Here is an 18,641-nt window from a genome sequence, read left to right on the forward strand (position 1 = left end):
TTTTTCTTTACTTAGCTGCTTTTTTCTTGCATTAAAACAAATTCTAACAGTCTATTCAGTAGGACTATCAGCTGTGTATCCGCCAAACTTCTCCACAACACAACTGATGGTCCCAACCCCATTTATAAGGCAAGAAATCCCACTTACTAAACCTGACAGGGCACACCTGTGAAGTGAAAACCATTCCCGGTAACTACCTCTTGAAGCTCATCAAGAGAATGCCAAGAGTGTGCAAAGCAGTCATCAAAGCAAAAGGTGGCTACTTTGAAGAACCTAGAATATAAGACATAATTTCAGCTGTTTCACACTTTTATGTTAAGTATATAATTCCACATGTGTTAATTCATAGTTTTGATGCCTTCAGTGTGAATGTACAATTTTCATAGACATAAAAATACAGAAAAGTCTTTAAATGAGGTGTGTCCAAACTTTTGGTCTGTACTGTATTTGTAGTCTTGCAGTTTTCACACTGGCCACGAAAATTTTTCTTTTTAGCCTCATAGTTCCTGTCCTGTCAGAGTTTTAGGAAGTCTCATTATCAGGGTTAGGATCATAGAGACAGGTCAATCCTCTATACACGGCAGGTAACACAGGATCCACCATACACAACAGGCGATATCACAGCTGACCTGCTCCCCTCCCTTCACAATGACTTTTTGCACATGCTCATTAGATACTTCAGTACATAAAGGGTTTGGGTCTGTTCATTGTGTGGTTTTCTCAAATACAGTCCTAAAAAGCTCCAGATTTCAATTTTTTAAATGCAGACGGTGAAATATACAAAACAAAACTATTTACCAAAAATACCTTTAACCCCTTTACCCCCAAGGGTGGTTTGCACGTTAATGACCAGGCCAATTTTTACAATTCTGACCACTGTCCCTTTATGAGGTTATAACTCTAGAACACTTCAACGGATCCCGGTGATTCTGACATTGGTTTCTCGTGACATATTGTACTTCATGATAGTGGTAAAATAGGGATTTTTGTGTACTCACCGTAAAATCCTTTTCTCCGAGCCATTCATTGGGGGACACAGACCATGGGTGTATGCTGCTGCCACTAGGAGGCTGACACTAAGTGATACAAAGAAAGTTAGCTCCTCCCCTGCAGTATACACCCTCCTGCTGGCTCTCAGCTAACCAGTTCGGTGCAAAAGCAGTAGATCAATAACAACATATGAGCGTATAGCATGTCATATTATATATGAGAGTATAGCATGTCAGATTATAAAAACAAGCATAAGCTAATAACAGGGTGGGAGCTGTGTCCCCCGATGAATGGCTCGGAGAAAAGGATTTTACGGTGAGTACACAAAAATCCCTATTTCTCTTTCGCCTCATTGGGGGACACAGACCGTGGGACGTCCCAAAGCAGTCCCTGGGTGGGGACAACATCAGATCAGGCCCTGTGTAACCGCTACTTACAAGTGCGCCACCGTGGCCTGCAGAATCTGCCTGCCCAGAATCACATCTGTGGAAGTGTGGGCATAATAGTGCTTCAAGAATGCATGCGGACTGGACGAATCCGCAAGCTGCAGGCGTGCTTGCCGACGCCTGGTGCCGAGAACCCTCGATAGACAGGGAGATAGGCTGACATCTAGCACGGAAGGACTCCTGGATGGTGAAACGAATCCACCAGGCTAACATGGCCGATGAAACAGCTAAACCCTTCCTGAAAATGTCAGGAAGCCTTCCTCTTACCGTCAGGAAGCCCAAACAAAGCGTCCAACCTTCGGAAGGACGCCGTCCTCGAGACGTATCTACTCAGAGCACTCACTTCGTCCAGAATATGGGGAACTCATTCCATTTTGTGGACTGGTGCTGAAAGAGATGAGGGAAGAACTATGCCCTCATAACAGTGGTAATACAATACCACCTTGGTAACAAGGGATGGGGATGGCCTGAGGACAACCTTGCCTTGAAGGTAATAAGGGAAAAAAATCTGAAAGAGCAGAGCAGCTAGCTCCGAAGACTCGTCAGGGTGACGATATCGCAGAGAAAAAAGGGCGACCTTCCCTGATAGTAAAGTCTGCCCGGATGAAAAGGAGTCTACTGTAAGACTCCTAGGACCAGTAAGGTCCCAATGATCTAACGGATGTGATAGGGAAGAACTACATGTGAAAACTTCCTGTGAGAAAGTCCCTACTTGCAGTTTTGCTGCAATAAGGAGGAAAGATACTAGCTCCGCAAACAAAAACTGACGTGGTCAGTGCGGATCTCGGAGGATCACTGGGCCCCTTTCTGCTTCCGAAAGGCTTTCGGAAGTAGTGGAAGGGGAGTTATGGAAACTGGTACCACGGAAGAAACAGAGCATGCCGTGCGATGGCTCTTGGATCTCGAGTCCGAACTACGAACTCGAGTACATTGGCATTCAGTCTTGACGCCATCCGATCTACAACTGGAGAGCTCCAGTGAAGGCAGATCTGATGGAAGACTTCGGCGTGAAGTTTCCACTGACTAGAGGCGGAACCCTGACAGCTGAATTTGCTTGCCGTCCAGAGTTCTACTCCTGGGATATATACTGCCGAGATCACCGAATGATAGATCTCGGCCCATCAGAGAATGTGAGGTACCTCGGTCATGGCGCCTGACCATGGGTACCTGCTAGATGATTGACGTATGGCACCGCCGTGGCATTATCCAATTGAATTTGGATGGGGTGACCCGCCAGAAGGCAGTGGACCTGCTGTAGGACTACTGTTCGGATCTCCAGAGCAATAGTTACTAAAAACCATTGAACCAGGAGAACAGCCCTGGATGAAGAAGGAGCTCAGAGACTATCGTTTGTTTGACTTGCTAAAAACGAGCGGAGCAAAGGAAACCGCTTCCATTGTCGTCACCATTTTTCCTCAGAACCCTCCTAGCAAATCGAATGAAATGAGGGGATGAGTAGTCAAGTGCGCGAGCTCCCTGTTGAAGGGCCATGACCATGTCTCGAGGGAGAATTACCATCCTTCTGGAAGTGTGCCGGATCATCCTCAAAAAGGATATCTGCTGGGCTGGAAATGAGGAGAACTTGTCTAAGTTTAGCTGCCAGCCCAGGTGAGAGGGTATCGCAAGTGATATAGACTACTTAGCGTAGTCCGGAAGGGTGGCTAGACAGTCGGCCAAACAGGGCAGGACGACCACGCCTCTAGGGTGCAAGAGGAACATGACAGCCGCCATGAGCCTTGCGAACACTCTGGGTGCGGTAGCAAGGCCGAAGGACAAGGTTGTGACTTGAAAATGCTGTTCACGAATGGAAAAGCGAAGGAATTTTTGAAGAGGGTAAGCATCCCGAATGTCGATGGATGCCAGAAACTGCACCTTTTTCTGTTGAAGTAATGGCTGAGCGGAGGAACTCCATCCGAAGAAGGAGGACCTTGTCAAAGGTTGTTAGAAGTTTGAGGTCCAGGATCGGTCTTACTTTTCGTTCCCCTTTTTGGAACCAAGATCCCTTAGATCTAGACTTTCCTGGACAACCCTTATACAATCCTTTGTCAGTCTCCCGCTCAAAAGATTTGATTGGCCAGTTGTACTGTCTTCAGGAAAAAGGTTACTGGCGTGAATCAAGGTAGTTAAGGTCTCCAGCCAGGAGACCATTGCTCTAGCAATCCATGCGGCGGCTAGGGAGGATAGAGCGCTGAACCGGAAGGCACAAGACGGAACGAACCAGATTTGCTATCTGACAGTCCGTGGTATTTTTAACTGATGATAAATCTGGCAGGGATACTGGTAGGTATACCACAGGAGATTCTATCCGGTTAATCTGCCAAGTGGCAGAATGCACGGCTGCATCCAGCAGGTCATAGTCTCTTGCCATCGCCGCTCTCTTTTGACGGTGAGAGAAAAATTAGGAACCCTCGATCCATCAACCTCTTAACAGGGAAGTGGAGAGGAATTGTCTGCCTTCTTGCATCATCCGCTAAATAGTGGTGATGCAGAGGGGGGTGCTTGTACGCCAAAAAGGGTAGCTCTGTACATCCACAGAGTTTAGGTCTCCGGGTGGACAGGACAGGTTGTCTGGCGTTAGGCCTGGATGCAGAAGAGGATACATGGAGACGACACTCCGTGTGCTCGTCTGTTGATGGTGTGGGGAGATCGGTGCCCTTTAAAGGACCCGTCGCCCTTGAAAATCAGACCAGGCATGGCATCTCACGTAGAGGCTTCTGTCCAGTGAATCGCTTATCCGGACTGAATGGTAAATGCTTTACGAGGGAGTTTAGTCTCCTTATGAGGGACACTAAGTAATCTAGAGCAGAACCAGAGTCCTCGTCAATATACCGAGATTGATTGATGGTATAAATAGGCGAGTCATCCTTCTCTGAAGCTCTGGCAAGTCCAGGCAATATCCGATCCTATTGAGAGCCTTGTTGTCATCGAATCATTCGTGAGGGAGCAGGAAACGAAAACTTCCGTTTTCTAGATGACTGTATGTTTCTAGACGCCTGTACGTTTCTAGAATACTTGCGGCCCCTGCTAGCCTACGGCTCCCATGTAGGATAGGGACAATGTCCTGCGAGCACTCCGAGCCACAGAGGGTACACGAAGGGATTCAATCTCTTGGTCAGAGAACCATGGATTGCGGTCATTGACGAAGTCCACTGAGGGGAACTAAGTACTCTGGGATAAGATGGGATCGGCGGCGGAGGGCTCCTCGGATTGATCATGCGCCGTTAAGACCAGGGAATACTGGTCGTGTGCCTTTAAGACCAGGGAATACTGGTCGTGTGCCTTTAAGACCAGGGAATACTGGTCGTGTGCCTTTAAGACCAGGGAATACTGGTCGTGTGCCTTTAAGACCAGGGAATACTGGTCGTGTGCCTTTAGGTCAGGTACTTCCTTACACGGGTACTGATGTAGAGTCGATGTGCCCCTTTAATGCAAAAACCGTCGAACCTGTTGAGCCGGCCGGGTGGACCAAGACGGCCACCGGGAGTTGCAGAGTTGATAAAACCTCGCAGAGAGCGAGAAGTGCCAATTCGGGGGGGGCGGAGCCACGGACACGATGTTGAATAGGCCCAAGCCGGGGCCTAAATTTCTGTAGCCGACGGGCGACACCAGCGGTACAAGTGAGGGGCGTTGTTGTCAGGCGAGAAGCGCCAGAAGCGGGCGGAGCCGCCTTAGCGCCATAGTGCGGACGCGGCTTCCGGGATGCGGCTTACACATCGGCCGAAGTCGGGGGCTAAATTTTTGCAGCCGGCCGGAGCATTACGTCAGGGAGGTGGGCCACAGGGAAGTGGCTGAGGCTGCCTGTGAGCAGGTGGATATCCCTCTGAAGATAGATCCACTCACCATCGGTGCACGTCCCGGCATGGAGCCGCCGCGGATGTGGGTTTCAGCACTGTTCTGTGCAGCACGGACGGTGCAGGGCTAAACCTCAATCGACCATCCCTTTGTTAGGGAGGTGGAGAGGAACCGTCCACCTCCTTGTGCCATTCGCTTTCAAAGTGGTGGGACAGTGGGGGCTGCTCGGACGCCATAGAGAGGGGCCTCTGTACATCCACGGAGTTCAGCCCCCGGGGGACAGAGCCTGTTGTCCGGCATTAGGCCTGGCTCCAGGAGAGGATACATGGAGGCGACACTCCATGTGGTCGCCTGCTGCTGGTGTGGAGAGATCGGGACCGTGAAGGAACCGTCGCGCCTGAAGTGTGCTCAGGCATGGCTTCCCACGTCGCAGGAGAGGGTACGGGGAGGTATACTCGGCGTGCTCGCCTGTTGATGATTCGGGGGAGATCGGAACCTTGAAAGGATCCTTCGCCCCCTTCACTCCGTTAATTAAAAAATAAAAATTTACAGAAAAGTAAAAAATAAAATAAAAACGTTGGGGTCTGAACCAGACCCATGTGCCTCTTACAGACACTAAGCAAGAACTGGTTAGCGGAGAGCCAGCAGGAAGGTGTATTCTGCAGGGGAGGGGCTAACTTTCTTTGTATCACTTAGTGTCAGCCTCCTAGTGACAGCAGCATACACCCACGGTCTGTGTCCCCCAATGAGACGAAGGAGAAATTTCTTTGATATTACCTGCGCTTATTTGTGAAAAAAACGGAAATTTGGGTAAAATTTAGAAAATGTTGCAATTTTCCAACTTTAAATTTGTATGCCCTTAAATCACAGAGATATGTCACACAAAATACTTAATAAGTAACATTTCCCACATGTCTACTTTACATCAGCACAATTTTGGAACCAAATTTGCTTTTTGTTAGGGAGTTATAAGGGTTAAAAGTTCACCAGCAATTTCACCATTTTTTTTTTAGAGACCGCATCACATTTGAAGTCATTTTGAGGGGTCTATATGATAGAAAATACCCAAGTGTGACACCATTCTAAAAACTGCACCCCTCAAGGTGCTCAAAACCACATTCAAGAAGTTTATTAACCCTTCAGGTGTTTCACAGGAATTTCTGGAATGTTTAAAAAAAAAACAACGAACATTTAACTTTTTTTTCACAAAAAATTTACTTCAGCTCCAATTTATTTTATTTTACCAAGGGTAACAGGAGAAATTCGACCCCAAAAGTTGTTGTACAATTTGTCCTGAGTACGCCGATACCCCATATGTTAGAGGTAAACCACTGTTTGGGCGCATGGCAGAGCTCGGAAGGGAAGGAGCGCCGTTTGACTTTTTCAATGCAAAATTGACTAGAATTGAGATGGGACACGTTTGGAGAGTCCCTGATGTGCCTAAACATTGAAACCCCCCACAAGTGACACCATTTTGGAAACTAGACCCCCTAAGGAAGTTATCTAGATGTGTGGTGAGCACTTTGACCCACCAAGTGCTTCACAGAAGTTTATAATGCAGAGCCGTAAAAATAAAAAATCATATTTTTTCACAAAAATGATCTTTTCGTCCCCAATTTTTTATTTTCCCAAGGGTAAGAGAAGAAATTGGACCCTAAAAGTTGTTGTGCAATTTGTCCTGAGCACGCTGATACCCCATATGTGGGGGTAAACCACGGTTTGGGCGCATGGCAGAGCTCGGAAGAGAAGGAGCGCCATTTGACTTTTCAATGCAAAATTGACTGGAATTGAGATGGGACACCATGTTGCATTTGGAGAGCCCTGACGTGCCTAAACAGTGGAAACCCCCAATTCTAACTGAAACCCTAACCCAAACACACACCTAACCCTAATCCCAACCACACCCCTAACCCCAACACACCCCTGACCCTAATCCCAACCCTAACCACACCCTTACCTCCAACACACCCCTAACCCTAATCCCAACCATAACCCTAACCACACCCCTAACCCTGACACACCCCTAACCCTAATCCCAACCGTAAATGTAATCCAAACCCTAACCCTAGCCCCAACCCTAACCCCAGCCCCAACCCCAGCCTTGACCCTAGACCTAACCCCAATGGGAAAAATGGAAATACATTTTTTTAATTTTTTTATTTTTCCCTAACTAAGGGGGTGATGAAGGGGGGTTTGATTTACTTTTATAGCTTTTTTTGCAGATTTTTTTGATTGGCAGCCGTCACACACTAAAAGACGTTTATTGCAAAAAATATTTTTTGCGTTACCACATTTTGAGAGCTATAATTTTTCCATATTTTGGGCCACAGAGTCATGTGAGGTCTTGTTTTTTGCAGGACGAGTTGACGTTTTTATTGGTAACATATTCGGGCAAGTTACATTTTTTAATCGATTTTTATTCCGATTTTTGTGAGGCAGAATGGGGGGGGGGGGGGGACGTTTATGCCATTCCGCGTTTGGTAAAATAGATAAAGCAGTTTTATTCTTCGGGTCAGTACGATTAGAGCGATACCTCATTTATATCATTTTATTATGTTTTGGCACTTTTACACGATAAAAACTATTTTATAGAAAAAATAATTTTTTCATCGCTTCATTCTGAGGACTATAACTTTTTTATTTTTTCGCTGATGATGCTGTATGGCAGCTCTTTTTTGTGGGACAAGATGACGTTTTCAGCGGTACCATGGTTATTTTATCCATCTTTTTGATCGCGTGTTATTACACTTTTTGTTCGGCGGTATGATAATAAAGCGTTGTTTTTTGCCTCTTTTTTTTTTACTGTGTTCACTGAACGGGTTAACTAGTGGGACAGTTTCATAGGTCGGGTCGTTACGGACGCGGCGATACTAAATATGTGTACTTTTATTGTTTTGTTTTTTTATTTAGATAAAGAAATGTATTTATGGGAACTATATATATATTTTTTTTTACACATCTGAATATTTTTTTTACACCATAACATTGCCCCGAGAAGGGGGAGGGCATCAAGTTATAGCGTAAGATCGCTGACCTGACACTTTGCAATGCACTATGTTAGATCAGCGATCTGACGTGCACTGCAGAGAGGCTTCCCGATGCCTGCTCTGAGCAGGCACTGGTAAGCCACCTCCCTACAGGACACGGATGCAGCCCCGCGGCCATTTTGGATCCGGGGCCTGCAGAGAGGAGACGCTTTGTACAACGCGAGCACATCGCGTTGTACCGAGGGTCTCGGGGAAGCACGCAGGGAGCCCCCTCCCTGCGCGATGCTTCCCTATGCAGCCGGAACACTGCGATCATGTTTGATTGCAGTGTTTCGGGGGTTAATGTGTCAGGAGCGGTCCGTGACTGCTCCTGGCACATAGTGCCGGATGTCAGCTGTGATAGTCAGCTGACACCCGGCCGCACTACCCCCGTGAGCGCGGCCGATCGCTATGACGTACTATCCCGTCGGTGGGCATACGGGCCCACCCCACCTCGACTGGATAGTACGTCACATGTCAAAAAGGGGTTAACGACCACCGATATGCCTTTTAACAGCGGCAGTTAAGGGGCTTTATTCCTCAGCGCTGCTTTTTATCGGCGCTGAGAAATAAGGGTAAAGTACCCACCAGCGTCAGAAAATCTCTGGAGTCTCGGACCCCGGAGAACACGATTCGGGTCGGTTTTTACCGTCCCCAGTCTAATGATCGCCGTTATACACCAAGTAACAGCGACCGCAAAAAAAAAAAAAAAAAGTCAGATTTCCCATTCATTTCTCTCTCCTCTGATATGATCTAGCATACCAGAGGAGAGAGAAATAGGGTCCCCCGAGCCCCCTCCCCCCCCGGACCCTCCTGCTCTGTTCCCCCAGCCCTCCGTGTCTTCTTCCTGGAAAAAAATGGCGGGTATCTGCTGGCCGGTACCCATCAACAATAGGAAATGTTTCCAATTGGTTAATTTTGATCTCTGTAATAGGGTCTATCAGTGATTAAAATAATTTAAAAAAAATCTCACCCCCTTAGTTAGGTAAAAATAATAAAATTGGTCCAGTTTCTCCTGTTACCCTTGTGAAAATAAAAAAGGTTTGGATCTAAAGTAAATATTTTGTGAAAAAATTGAAATGTTAACTTTTTCCTTCTACACTGCTTTAGTTCTCGTGAAGTACCTGAAGGGTTAATAAACTTCTTGAATGTGGTTTTGCGCACCTTGAGGGATGCCGTTTTTAGATTGGTGTCACTTTTGGATATTTTCTGGCATAATGACCCGCCAGTCACTTCAAATATGAGGTGGTCCCCCCCCCAAAAAAAAACGGTCAATTTTGTTGGAAAAATTAGAAATCGGTGGTTGACTTTTAGCCCTTATAACATCCTAACAAAAAAAAATGTTTCCAAAATTGTGCTGTTGTAAAGAAGACAAGTTGGAAATGTTATTTATTAACTATTTTCAGATATGAGTCTTTTATTTAACGGCACAAAAATTAAAAGTTTGAAAATAAAATTTTTTGCCAAATTTCCGGGTTTTTTCCTACAGGAAAGATATGTGTCTTGGTACCGTGTTAGCCAGTGGATACAAAAATATGTAGCATGGAGAGTCCTCACTGAGGACTCTCAATTCTACATGTTTTTTTTTTTTTCATAAATAACTGCAAGTTATATCAAAGAAACTAGCTGTTTCCAGTCAGCTAACGCTCGGCACGCTCATTGCTATCTAATTAACGCTGCTGGTGATTATGCAATTAAATGTATGTTTACCTTGGCTGAAGTGGTTGAATTACATAGAAAGGAAGTGCTGCGTGTGGTAATGTGGGGGACGCAGCCTAGTTTGGTAATGTGGGGGAACGGAGCCTCGTGTGGTAATGTGTGGGGACGGAGCTTCGTGTGGTAATGTGGGGGGACGGAGCCTCGTGTGGTAATGTGTGGGGACGGAGCCTCGTGTGGTAATGTGTGGGGACGGAGCCTCGTGTGGTAATGTGTGGGGACGGAGCCTCGTGTGGTAAAGTGGGGGGCGGGATTATGTGTGGTAATGTGGCGGGTGGCAGGATTATGTGTGGCAATGTGGTGGGGGGCGGGATTATCTGTGGTAATGTGGTGGGGGGCGGGATTATGTGTGGTGATGTGGTGGAGGGGTGGGATTATGTGTGGTAATGTAGTGGGGGACGGGATTATCTGTGGTAATGTGGTGGGGGGTGGGATTATGTGTGGTGATGTGGTGGGGGCAGGATTATGTGTGGTAATGTCTTGGGGGGCGAGATTATGTGTGGTGATGTGGTGGGGGGGCGGGGTTATCTGTGGTAATGTGGTGGGGGGCGGGATTATGTGTGGTGATGTGGTGGAGGGGCAGGATTATGTGTGGTTATGTGGTGGGGGCGGGATTATGTGTGATAATGTGGTGGAGGGCGGGATTATCTGTAGTAATGTGGTGTGGGGCGGGATTATGTGTGGTGATGTGGTGGGGGGGCCGGATTATGGGTGGTGATGTGGGATTATGTGTGGTGATGTGGTGGGGGGCGGGATTATCTGTGGTAATGTCGTGGGGGCGGGATTATGTGTGGTGATGTGGTGGGGGGCGGGATTATGTGTGGTGATGTTGTGGGGGGCAGGATTATGTGTGATGTGGTGGGGTGGGGGGATTACATGTGGTAATATGGTGGGGGGTGGGATTATGTGTGGTGATGTGGTCGGGATTATCTGGTGATGTGGTGGGGGGGCGGTGTTATCTGTGGTAATGTGGTGGGGGACAGGATTATGTGTGGTTAGGTGGTGGGGGGGGCGGGATTATGTGTGATAATGTGGTGGAGGGCGGGATTATCTGTAGTAATGTGGTGGGGGCGGAATTATGTGTGGTGATGTGGTGGGGGGCGGGATTTTGTGTGGTGACGTGGTGGGGGCGGGATTATCTGTGGTAATGTGGTGGGGGGCAGGATTATGTGTGATGTGGTGGGGGACGTGATTATGTGTGGTAATAATGTGGGGGCGGGATTATTTGTGGTGATGTGGTGGGGGGTGGGATTATGTGTGGTGATGTGGTGGGGGGCGGGATTATCTGTGGTAATGTCGTGGGGGGCGAGATTATGTGTGGTGATGTGGTGGGGGCGGGATTATGTGTGGTAATGTGGTGGGGGGGCGGGATTACCTGTGGTAATGTGGGGGGGGGCGGGATTATGCGTGGTGATGTGTTTGGTGGCGGGATTATGTGTGGTGATGTGGTGGGTGGGCAGGATTATGTGTGGTGATGTGGTGGGCCGGTGGGATTATGTGTGGTGATGTGCTGGGGGGCGGGATGTTTGTTGATGTGGTGGGTGGGTGGGATTATGTGTGATAATGTGGTGGAGGGCGGGATTATCTGTAGTAATGTGGTGGGGGCGGGATTATGTGTGGTGATGTGGTGGGGGGGGCGGGATTATGCGTGGTGATGTGTTTGGTGGTGGGATTATGTGTGGTGATGTGGTGGGGGGGCGGGATTGTGTGTGATGTGGATTGTGTGTGGTAATGTGGTGGAGGGCGGGATTGTGTGTGGTAATGTGGTGGGTGGGATTGCGTGTGGTAATGTGGTGGGGGGCGGGATTGCGTGTGGTAATGTGGTGGGGGGGCGGGATTGTGTGTGGTAATGTGGTGGGGGGGCTGGATTGTGTGTGGTAATGTGGTGGGGGGGCGGGATTGTGTGTGATAATGTGGTTGGGGCGGGATTCTGTGTGGTGATGAGGTGGGGGCGGAGCTACTGTGCAGGGGGCGGGATTAGTGAGTAATCACGATGCCTCATATATATAGATTTTACCACCAACATGAAGTACAATATGTTAAGAAGAAAAAAAAAACAATCTCAGAATCAGTGGGATCCGTTGAAGCGATCCAGAGCTATAATTAATAAAGTGGCAGTGGTCAGAATTGTAAAAATTGGCTCGGTCACTAAGGTGTTAAACAATAGGTCATTTTCTTATGATACTTTCCATTTTTAAGTGTGAGTGGTAAAAGCTTCCCATCTCTGCATAGGAAGGAGTCGGTATGTGAAATACACAGATATTTGGACTGGTTTGATGCTAGTTTGTTCTCACATTTTTGTTGGGAGAGTTTATTTTTATAAAATAAATGAACATGTAAAAAAAAAAAAACAGAACAGCACACAATGAACAATGCAAAGACGCTCTACAGAATGTACGAAAATTTTACCTGATATCCAGGAGTCACAGAGTATTGGATGCCCGTAGCGGGCTGCATGGCATCAGACTGTGATTCATAAGCAGGAGGGGCTGGAGCAAGGACGCGATGTTGATGGGCAAATGGTTCAGTGATTCGCCGTGGCTGGGGTGGGGGGTAGGGTGCTGGCTCTGGGTCATCCAGTCTCCGCTTCATTCTGAAAACATAGTCGGGAGCCAGTAATGTCCCTGCAGAAAAGAGAGAGTATCATCAACCTGCAGGTGCACAGTTTAAAACTAAAGCTAACACGCTCATTCCAGCCCTAACCCATCTCTTCAACCTATCGCTATTTAGACCCAACTGCTATGCCCAGCTATCGCCCCATATCACTGCTCCCGTTTGCTTCAAAACTCCTTGAGCAGCATGTCCATGCTCAACTTTCCTCCCACTTTACTCTCTCCTTGACAACCTCCAATCTGGCTTCCGCATCCACCACTCTACCGAAACTGCCCTGACCAAAATTACTAATGGCTTACTCACAGCCAAAGCTAACAGACAGTTCTCCATCCTCCTCCTTCTTGACTTGTCCTCTGCCTTCGACACAGTTGACCACTGCCTACTGCTACAGATTCTTTCTTCCCTTGGCATCAAAGACCTTGCCCTGTCCTGGATCGCCTCATACCTTTCCGACCGCACATTTAGCGTTTCACACTCCCACACTACTTCCTCATCCCACCCTCTCTCTGTTGGAGTCCCTCAAGCCTCTGTCCTGGGGCCCCTACTTTTTTCCATCTATACCCTTAGCCTAGGACACTCAGATCTACCTCTCTGCTGTCCAGAATACCGGAGTGTCTATCAGCCATATCCTCCTTATTCACCTCTCGCTTCCTCAAACTCATTGTAGACAAAACCGAACTCATCATCTTTCCTCCATATGACGTATATCCCCTACCCGATCTATCTGGTAAACGGCATCACGCTCTCTCCTGCACCTGAAATCCGCTGCCTAGGAGTAACTCTCGACTCTGTCCTGTCCTTCAAACTGCACGTCCAAACTCTTGCCACCTCCAACTCAAAAGTATTGCCAGAATCCGTCCCTTCCTCAGCCCTCAACCTACTAAAACTCTTTTGCATGCCCTCATCATCTCCCGTCTTGATTACTGCAACACCCTCCTCTGTGGCCTCCCCGCTAAGTCTCTTGCACCACTCCAGTCTGTCCTCAACTCTGCTGCCCGGCTAATCCACCTCTCTCCTCGCTACTCCTCTGCAAATCCCTCCACTGGCTTCCAATTCCCCAACGAATCCAGTTCAAACTACTAACACTGATCTACAAAGCCATCCACAACCTGACCCCTCCCTATATCTCTGAACTAATCTCCCTATATCTTCCCTCACGTAATCTTTGATCCTCCCAAGACCTCCTACTCTCCTTCACACTTATTTGTTCCTCACACAACCGCCTCCAAGATTTCTCCCAAATATCCCCCATCTTCTGGAATTCTACGCCTCAGCACGTCCGATTATCCACCATCCTCGGATCCTTCAGACGGAACCTGAAAACCCATCTCTTCAGGAAAGCCTACAGTCTGCAATAACCATTCTATCGCCTCACCACCACCCGAGCTGCAGCACCCCCGACCTTCTGTCTCTTCCCCATTATCCCGCAGAATGTAAGTCCGCAAGGACAGGGTCCTCTCCTCTCTGTACCAGTCTGCCATTATAAATTTGTTTACTGTAAACGATATCTGTAACTCTGTATGCAACCCCTTTCTGATATACAGCACCATGGAATTAATGGGGCTATATAAATAAATAATAATAATAAAGCCCAGCTGGACCGAAAAGTGACCGCTGTCCCACCTCCATGGCCCAATATGACGCTCACAAGGGTCTAGGACTTTTGACAGAAAGATGACCGGGGTTTGCAGAGATCAAGCTATGCAAACCCACAGATGCCAGTATTCACACTAGCCATGTAGGGACGCTCACGGAGTATAGGCTCAGCTGTCATCCAGGCAATCAATAAAAAGGGCAAGCTCTGCTGTACAATCAGATGCCAGATTAACAATTTCACTACGAAGGAAACATGCAACACATCATGACTCTAAAAGCTTGCTGCAGCTGGCCTACTGGGATTTCAGCTTGGATCTCAGAATCATATTAAGGCCCTGAATCTTCGTTTTCCAATAACTGGCTCAATATACTGGCATGAATGTTCAGGATACAGTCGACTGGAATCAGTGAACAGCACAAGAAGTTCTGCAGCCCTGTGTGTAACAGAGGGGTCGAGGCTCCAAGTGAAATCCAACCCGGTTAGGGTCATCTATCCACCTGTACAACCTTTAGTGATCACATGGAAGGAAAGCAGCTTTTCTTCATAGTATCACCCTCTTTTACCAGTCAAAGGATATGAGCCCTCTGTCACTGGTGGTCATGTGCTTTACACTAAAAGGGCAAAAAGATGAACTTCTGTAATTGGTTGTGCATCTTATAATCCTTCAATCTTATTGCTTACCGGGGGTGGTGGCTGCAGTGAAGCGGGGTCCCAGGGTCGCTGCTGGAGGAGGCAGGAGTGGAGTGATGCTCCAGGCCGCAGGCAGAGATGAGTGGGGGCTCCGATGTGTGGCGCGCTGCTGCAGGTATCTTGTGCTGCTGCAGGTATCTTGTGCTGCTGCCGGGTGTCCGGCGGTTGCTGGTCGTTGCTGCGGGTGTCTCCGATGCCCAGAGGTGCTGCGTGGGTGTCCGGCTCTACCGACATTTTGGGACAGAAAAGAGCCCCGGCACTTCCAGGGTCCCACGTGCGCTGGTCTCCGGGAATGTGGCTGCGCATGCGCTGATGGTGATCTCGGGACATGAGATTTCACCCGGAGACACCCGCAGCAACGGCCAGCAACCCCCGGTAAGGTATGTTCGCTTTCTAAGACGCACCCCCATTTTCCAGTTTGGGGGGAAAAAAGTGCGTCTTACAAAGAGAAAAATACGGTATATATTTATATTTATTTTGTGGAGCTTGTTTTGGGGAATATTTGGAAATATCACTCATGCCTACAAGCACGTATGTCAACTCTACACAGCCTGTAACTATTATCTTACCGAATTGCGGCTACCAGGAGAAAAATAACTCCTTTCTGCCCAGGAGCCGCTGGCTTTCAGTTACAAGGGCAGAGCAGGGAGATATTACAGTCTTATCTTATACTGCAAGCGTTGGCTGTAAGCATGGCCCAGGACTCGGACAGCTAGTGGTGTAGTACATGTGTGAGAGCGAGCTGTCAGTATCGTATAACGAGTAGTGCTGGAAGTGGTGACTATAGCCGCGCTATGCACACCCCTACAACTGAAAGCTGGCGACTCCTGAATGGGGAAAGAAGAAAAAAAAACAAAAAAAAAACAAAAAAACTTATTTTCTCCTGCTAGACACACTTTCAGTAAGATGGTTGGGCATCATTGCTCCACTATTTACCTACAGATTAACCCTATAAATGCAGATAACTAGTGGTTCCCAAGGTGACAGGCTCCCTTTAAAAAGAATTATGTAGGTGTGGGGTGCAATGTGATTTTTATTTTATTCAGTCCCAGCAGAATAACGGTTATGTTATATGTGTATACAGATGATGCGCCCGCCAGGGCCGTGGGTTACTCTGTACCGGCCACAATTAAAGGGGTGGTCACGGTGGCTGCGACCCGGTCCGTGGCCCTGGGAGCCCAAGTAAAAGGGAAAGGTCTTTTTTAAGGGATTTGTAAAGTTTTTGTTCGCAAAGCCACCTGTGGTTCTCGGTCAGAGGAGACCGACGCTGCTTAAAGGGGTCCTCTGGGGTGATGTTACTGCAGCAAAGATGGTGACGTTTCCCACTGGCAAAGCGGGGTCCCAGAGCTCCCGATGTGCTGGGCAGAGATGGTGTATGCTGGCAAATAAATGGAGGACACAGAGTTGTAACATCTTTACCTGGTTTACTGGTTGTAAGCAGCCGCAGTCCAGGGTACCAGCAGCAGGTGGTGATATAGTCCGGCCGGCCTGGAGGAAAAGGTAGATCCCTCTCCCCTCCCAGGTGAGGTCTGTAAGCCTTCCTACTCATGCTCGTATTCGAGATCCTTGCTGCCTGTGGCTTCCGTACAAAGTCCTCTCTCTCCTGGGTCAGTTACCCGTATGGTGGGCAGTGTGAGCCTTTTTGTAGGGTCTCTATCACAACTCGGGCTCTTAGTTTACTGCTGCACCTTCAGGTGTGGGCAAATTACATAAAGTCCTAGGTCCTCCGGACCTGGAGTACAACACAGCCTCAAGCTCCCTGTGCCTGGGTCCTGCACTTCGGCTCAGAGGGTGCCCGGTCACAGTTCCCCTCCAAACCCTTTCCTGCTCCTGTGCTTCTTTCCTCAGATGCTCACTACAATTCAACCCTTCAGGTTATCTTCCGTTCCTGGAGTTGCAGCTCACACGTGGCTGCACGGCTCCGCTGTCTGCTCTCCACTCCTCTCCCTTCACTCTCTGCTCCAGACTGCACTAACTCCTCCTCCAGACCAGAATACATAAAGCTGGGGAAGCTCCCCTGAATCCGGGTTCAGAGCTCCCCCTTCTGGCCTGGATTCAAAATGTGTTGTATGTAGGTGCGTTACCTGGTAAAGGGAATCCTCTTTGCCTCCAAGTATGATATCGCCCTCCCCGAAAGGAAGGCAACATCACTCTAACACCTGGGGTGTTACACATACATTGAAGAACAAAAGGGTGGACTGAGATTTTCCATCTACATCTTCAACAGTCTTCAAAACGTGAAGAACATGCTCATGTATAAAGGCCTTGTGCATAAGATGGCATGAAAGCTAAAATCTGAATGATATCACAATAGATCAGCTGCAGAAATAAGCTTGAATAAACCCTTAATGGGAACCTGTCATCAGCAAATTGTAGCTAAGCTATACAATCAGTTGTTGCGGCATAGTTATAGAATAAAAATGTGCCAACTTGTGTAAAAATCTGTTCCTCCAAGTCACCAGGGCGGTGCAGCCTCCTGCCGTCATCCTTGTAAACATCCCCATTCTCTTTAGATTGATTGCTCCACGGTACGGTGATGTCAGAGCAGAGGTTTCTGAAATCCCACACATGCTCTCTTATGGCCCGGGCTCAGCACGCCTTTATCATGTGCAATGAGTAGGGGTGTAAACTCCTCAGCCTCATCAATCAATGCACTGGTTCAGGATCTATCCAGCGGGCCAGTGCAGGGCACGCCACTCCTGCTCACGCCCAATACCCGGATCCAGCCAGCTTCAGGGCAGCACTTGAAAGCTGTATAGCAAATCTCTGAAGTGGCCAGTGACTCTGGCAATGTGCAGTACCACTATAGAATTAACTTCTTCAATAACAGATTAATAGCAAATTGCTGGTTTTTACAAGTACTTTGCAATTTTACTTATTTAATAAGATGAGATAACTCCTTTAATACAGGGATAAGGATAATTTGATAATTCCAAGGCACTTTCATAGACATTAAGAAACAAACAAACAAACAAACAAAAAAAAAAAAAAAACACACAAAACTTTAGGGGACAGAAGGAAAATTTCTCAGCGAGTTGTATTGAGGACTCCAGAAATTTCAGAAGGTGTGACACTGTGCGAGACTTTATCCACTGTCCGCCTTCAGTAGATGGACATGCGCTGAATCACCAAGTGCAGGTGAGGCCGAGGAAAAGCCCAGGGTTTCCTCTGTGCAAGCCCCGGATACATGGCTTTGGCACAGACTGGGTGGCTATTCCCCCCGAAATCTCATGCCTGGTAACATTCTTACAGCATGTGGATAATTAGAACTTTTTACACTATGCAGCTTAGGCTGCCGTCACACTAGCAGTATTTGGTCAGTATTTTACATCAGTATTTGTAAGCCAAAACCAGGATAGGAACAATTAGAGGAAAAGTATAATAGAAACATATGCACCACTTCTGCATTTATCACCACTCCTGGTTTTGGCTTACAAATACTGATGTAAAATACTGACCAAATACTGCTAGTGTGATGGCAGCCTTATGTATAGGCAAGATACTAAGGGTATGTGCACACGTTGCGGATTTGGCTGCGGACCCGCAGCGGATTGGCCACTGTGGATCTGCAGCGGATTTTGCAGCAGCGGATCTGCAGCAGTTTTCCATGCGTTGTACAGTACCATGTAAACGTATGGAAAACAAAATCCACAGTGCACATGCTGCGGAAAAAAAACACGTGTGGAAATGCAGCAGTGTTTTTTCCGCAGCATGTCAATTCTTTGTGCAGATTCTGCAGCGGTTTACACCTGCTCCTCAATAAGAATCCGC

General features: G+C 47.7%; 1 protein-coding gene across 4 annotated transcripts in view; it reads right to left on the bottom strand.

Moving 5' to 3' along the window:
* Positions 1 to 18,641, bottom strand: part of SIN3A (SIN3 transcription regulator family member A) — an 86,415-nt gene that overhangs the window by 54,647 nt on the left and 13,127 nt on the right. For all 4 annotated transcript variants that reach the window (XM_077264071.1, XM_077264070.1, XM_077264068.1 and 1 more), the window contains exon 2: positions 12,380 to 12,594. In XM_077264071.1, coding sequence (XP_077120186.1) covers positions 12,380 to 12,562 — 183 coding nt within the window. In that variant the 5' untranslated portion in view covers positions 12,563 to 12,594. The remainder of the gene's footprint in view (positions 1 to 12,379; positions 12,595 to 18,641) is intronic.

The sequence above is a fragment of the Ranitomeya variabilis genome, chromosome 5 (assembly GCF_051348905.1).
Source record: "Ranitomeya variabilis isolate aRanVar5 chromosome 5, aRanVar5.hap1, whole genome shotgun sequence".
NCBI lineage: Eukaryota > Metazoa > Chordata > Amphibia > Anura > Dendrobatidae > Ranitomeya > Ranitomeya variabilis.